The sequence below is a fragment of the Triticum urartu genome, chromosome 3 (genome assembly GCF_003073215.2).
Source record: "Triticum urartu cultivar G1812 chromosome 3, Tu2.1, whole genome shotgun sequence".
NCBI lineage: Eukaryota > Viridiplantae > Streptophyta > Magnoliopsida > Poales > Poaceae > Triticum > Triticum urartu.
The window spans coordinates 745,566,914-745,572,047 of NC_053024.1; the positions used below are offsets into that span (position 1 = coordinate 745,566,914).

General features: G+C 42.7%; 1 protein-coding gene across 5 annotated transcripts; it reads right to left on the reverse strand.

Annotated features, from left to right (window-relative positions):
- Positions 1–370: 370 nt before the first annotated feature.
- Positions 371–4,519, reverse strand: LOC125546421. 5 transcript variants are annotated; one of them, XR_007300638.1, is made up of 4 exons: positions 4,047–4,518; positions 2,256–2,400; positions 1,596–1,685; positions 371–766 (listed from the first exon to the last, which is right to left on the reverse strand). XR_007300638.1 is itself a non-coding variant. In XM_048710678.1 (3 exons), the coding sequence occupies exons 1-3, from the start codon at positions 4,183–4,185 to the stop codon at positions 1,703–1,705; spliced, it is 390 nt and encodes a 129-aa protein (XP_048566635.1). In that variant the 5' UTR covers positions 4,186–4,519; the 3' UTR covers positions 1,696–1,702. The 5 variants fall into 5 exon arrangements, 1 of the variants encoding a protein (XP_048566635.1); XR_007300637.1 differs by having other exon boundaries at positions 371–763; positions 4,047–4,517; XR_007300639.1 differs by lacking the exon at positions 1,596–1,685 and having other exon boundaries at positions 371–763; positions 4,047–4,516.
- Positions 4,520–5,134: the final 615 nt, after the last annotated feature.

The following is a 5,134-nucleotide window of genomic DNA, read 5'->3' on the forward strand; positions in this document are numbered from 1 at the left end:
ACCTGAGTGGTGGCCGATGAAGGAGAGGACGCAGCGGTGGTGGGGATCCCACTACGACGACCTCGTGGACCTGCTGTGCTCGGCGGAGGTCGAGGAGGACCAGATCCGGCGACGGTGCGGACTTATCGACCTTGAGCAGATCTAGGACGACGAGCTCGTGGTCGTGCCCAGGGCGGCTGGATCTGATGGACGAGAGGGAGGAGATGACCTCGTGGCCGAGGCCGGGGCAGTTTGTAGAAGGGATGGGGGTCACGCCGGCTGGACAGGGGGAGGAAGGAAGGATAATTTTTCTGGGGGAGGAACAGCAGCGTTCGGCTCCTCTGCAGTCACGTTATTACTGCACGGGTACTGTACCAACCCACATCAGCCATTCATTTAAATCTCACGGCTCTCATTACCTCCACTCGATTCTGTTAATAAATGGAAACAAACACCTAATTATGTGGTAGAAAATCTCGTTCGGTTGCAAGATTGGCGCCAAACAGAACCACAAAGACTCACATTGGCGCCAAACAAAACACCACCCTAATAATCGCGTTGGCAACAAACAGCGATCTATTTGCCTTCGTCCTGCTCATCTTCCCCGTTCCTCTTGTTCGTCCTTGTAAAAGAACACGGCGGAGGTACGTTCATCTGTGGTCTTTAGGTGGCGAGATCAACTCCCTTTTGCCTTATCTCTCTTCTGATCGTCCCCCATGTTCAGAGTGAAACCAAGGCAAGCTGATCTGTAGGCGATGCAGATTATCTCCCTTTTGTCTTCCTTCTACTAGCAACAAAAAAGAAGACAATAAATCAGAAGGTATGTGACATACACTCTGATTGTATTCATGTTCTCAAGGCACACAACTCGTAGATTGAGTTTGTGATGCTACTATTTTCTTAATAGAGGATGATAAGGACAAGATGCAAAACTTATTTTCTGTATCTTTTAGAGTATGTTAGAGTGAAAAGAAATAATTTTAATAGAGGTGATCTCTATTGTTTTGGACTAGCTCAAGATAAAATGCATGAATGTCTCCAAATATTTACTATGACTGTATTAATGTTCTCAAGACAGCAAGGGAATTTTTGGACTGAGTTTGCTATGATATCACAGATTACACAAAAAGGAGAAGAGAAGGTCCAATGGAGAATATGACTACCTCTAATGAGGATGCTAACAGGTACCGACAATTTTGTTAAATTCTCATGTCATATCACCTTATGATTGTAGTGTAAGCATACAAACAAATAAGTTATGTGTAATTTTTATAGGACAAATGTGATTCCTAGTTGGATGCCTCAGATTGGTATGAAATTTAATTCCACAAAAGAGGCTTGGAACTTTTGGACATGTTATGGAGGTCATATTGGTTTTGATGTAAGGATAAATTATGAAAACAAGAGCAAACTTGATGGAGTAATCACTTCAGCAAGATATGTTTGTTCCAGTGAGGGCTACAGAAGAAAAGACAAAAGGGATAATAATACAAAGCGTCCTCGTGCAGAAACAAGGACCGGCTGCAATGTTCGAATGGGAATCACTATAGACCGAGAAGCAGGAAATTATGAGGTGCATGAGTTAGTTGTTGAACACAACCATGTGTTGCAATTACCTGGGGCAAGCCACTTGATGCCATCACAGAGGAAAATTTCGGCCTTGCAAGCATTTGAAATTGAAACAGCGGATGATTCAGGAATTGTACCTAAAAAAGCCCATGAGTTAGCAAATCGACAAGTTGGTGGTCCACTGAACCTTGGCTACACATGTCGTGATCGCAAGAACCACTTGCGAACCAGGCGTCAAAGGGACTTGATGTATGGTGAAGCTGGAAGTATGCTCAAGTATTTTAGAGATAAAAAGAATGAGAATCCTGCATTTGAATATGACATGTGACTAGATTGTGATGAAAATATAGCAAATATCTTTTGGGCTGATGCAAGGATGATCATTGACTATGCTCATTTCGGTGATGTTGTTACCTTCGATACAACATTTGGGACAAACAAAGAGTAGAGACCCTTCGGTGTGTTTGTTGGCTTCAACCATTTTAGAGAAATGGTCATTTTTGGTGCTGCACTTTTATATGATGAGACATTTGAATCATTCAAATGGCTGTTCAACACGTTCCTATCAGTGCATAACAAAAAGCAACCTAGAACAATCTTTACTGATCAAGATGTAGCAATGGGTAATGCAATTCGGGCAGTATTTATCGAAGCATGGCATGGCTTGTGCACTTTTTACATAATGCAAAATGCCATCAGACACTTACCTCATAAGAAAAAAGACGAGGAAGGACCAAATGTACTTGCTGATTTCAGTGCTTGCATGTACAAGTATGAGGAAGAGGAAGCCTTTGAAGAAGCTTTCAATGCCATAAGAAGCAATGTGGAAACACAAACTTGGTTGGACAGTATCTACAAAGTAAAAGAGAAATGGGCAAGATGTTACATGAGGAATGCTTACACTATAGGCATGAGAAGCACACAATTAAGTGAGAGCTTGAACAGTGACTTGAAAGACCATCTAAAATATGCTCTTGACATCCTTCGGTTTTTCAAGCACGTAGAGAGGGTTGTGCAAGGAAAAAGAGATAACGAGGTAAATGAGGAATACGAGTCTAGGAAAAAATTACCTAGAGTCAGAATGAGGACTCCTATGGTAATACAAGCTAGCAAAGTTTACACACCATGCATATTTGAAGATTTTCAGAATGAGTATGAAAGATCCATCTCAGCATACATCAAGCCATCGGAAGAACACAATGCATATACTGTTGCAATTGCAAGTCTTGACCCAGAATTCCCATATAAAGAAGAGTGCAAAGTACTAGTTGATTATGAAGAGCAAAAAGTTTTCTGCAATTGTGGGCAATTTGAAAGAGTTGGTATATTGTGTAGTCATGCTTTGAAAGCCCTTGATGTCATGAATATTAAGTATCTTCCAGGCCACTATATTTTGAAGCAATGGACTCGAGAAGCGCGAAGCGGCACTATTGAAAACAGCCATGGAAACATTGTTTTGGAAGATCCTAGATCAGAAGATAGACAACAGTTGAAGTTTTTCATGCACGAGTTCCTTGGCATAGCTTCACAAGCAGTAACATCAGAAGAGTGTATCAAACTAGTAGATGATGCTTTGAGGATTCTTAGGAAGCAAGTTGAAGAGAAAACTCGCACTACTACATGCAGAACTGAAGATATATCTAAAGAACCAGAGGATTGTTTAAAGGATGCTTCCCTAAAGAAAAAGGAAATTCCGAAGAAAAATTCAAGAAGAAAGAAAACATGGCTTGACAACCAGCACCCCAATAAAAAGAAGAAGGAGACAACTATAGCAGTACCGAAAAATCAAACTCATTCTGTAAATCTCTTGCACCTATCTAACTACACTACTTATTTAATAGACTGATATAGTAACAAGTCAACTAATATTTGTTTTGATTTTTGTTTTTATGTTTGCATAGAGAGGAAAGAATGACATTCCAGTAGCACAGTATCAAGCACCTATAGAGCAAATGACTGGAACAAATGCAAATGGTTTGCAAGAATATGGGTACTATGCTCGTCTACTAACGGTATTTCCACTTATCATGTCTAACATTCCTTAAATTCGTTGGTAAACAATATGACTTTTTATTAATTAGTTATATCTCCCTTTAATTTGCAGAGTGAAGCTGGTGATCTTTGGAACTTATAAAACTATCCTGGGATATAACGATAGGTTGATGCATGTCTGTTATGTTGTCTTGCCAGATGGACAGATTATGCAGAAGGCATAACTGAATCAGCATACATGAGACCCAATCTGTTGAGTGCTCACTACTTCAATTGGTTTAATTTCAATTGACTCCTAGTTTCCGAAGACAGAACAATCAGTTTAGTTTCATTTAATTGCAACAATGATCTGTTGAGTACTTATCACTTTTAAATATTCCAATGACATGCTCAGCTCTCTCTTGCTATGCTTTCACGCCTGTGTCATCGAGAAATAGCAGCAGTACGGTATGAACTAATGATGAAGAAAGGAATAAATTAGTTATAGGTAACAAGAAGTAATTGACCTTTGGTTTTGCTACTGGGGCTTGGCCAGGCAGGAGGGCGCCGAGGTCCAGCTATCGCGACCCTGCCGTCAGAGGCCTCGTGCAGCCGTAAGATAGCACGGCGGCCCAGGCATGCCCCTCGTCTGGTTGCTACCCTCATCCTCGTCCAGGTCGGCCGTGCTGCTCCGGGACATCGCCGGCGTCGTATTCCTTCTCGAGCTCGTTGGGAGGAGGCTCCAGCTTGCCGTTGTCGTCAGGCTCGTAGATCTCGTCGTTGCTCTGCTGCTTGTGTACTTCGCCGTCTCCCTGCTGCTAGCAGCGGGATACGTGTGGCGGTGAAGCTGCGCCGTCTCCAGTCAGCTCTCGCAGCAGCCCTCCGGCCATCCCTTGCAGCTGGCTCGGCCGGGTGGAGCAGTCTTGTGGATTTGGGGAAACGGTGGCCAAGCTTCACTAGAGGAAGAAACAGTGGCCAAGCTTCACTGGATTAAAATAGACGGCTGATCCTAGCAGCTACAACACGCGTGCAGTATTAACTATACTATACTGCAGAGGAGCCGAACCCGGAACAGCAATGCAGGATAGGGTCACGGCCTCTCGGTGATTAGATGAATATATGGTTGGTAAATTATTTTTATATCAACTCTCATACTATATTAGTTTAGTTTAAAGATTCTTGGCCGCATTAGAGCATTTACATTCACATATGATAAATATGACCCGCTAAACGTCCGCGGACATGCCTGGACAATTCGCCAACAGTGATCGGGCACTCTTAAATAGTATTGTCCATGCTTGTGTATCTCATATCCATTCCTCTATATCCATACTAAACCATGCAACTTCGATTAAACTACGTAATCAGCAAACGGACATAGGCAAGCACAATACTTTCACAACAAGATCACGATTGGATGTTCAGAGGACCACCAAAATTCACATAAACGACGGATAACTTGAAACTACATCTAAAACTTGAAATTGAACTAAAGAAAAGCGGATCTTCACCACTTACAGGCCGTCCCCTTCCCCTTTCGATCACCGGCGCAGCTGTAGCCGTCCGCGGATGGTGGAGCATCGTCCAAGTCGGAGGAGGATGGCGCAGCTGTAGG

Excerpts from the sequence above, each read along its gene's own strand:
- LOC125546421 (XM_048710678.1), bottom strand. The coding sequence starts at position 4,185 with ATGAGGGTAGCAACCAGACGAGGGGCATGCCTGGGCCGCCGTGCTATC. Across the intron at positions 2,401-4,046 it reads CCCCAGTAGCAAAACCAAAG|ATACTGTCCAACCAAGTTTG; the intron begins GTCAATTACTTC and ends TTTACTTTGTAG. Across the intron at positions 1,809-2,255 it reads CTCGTCTTTTTTCTTATGAG|CTTCACCATACATCAAGTCC; the intron begins GTAAGTGTCTGA and ends GCATACTTCCAG.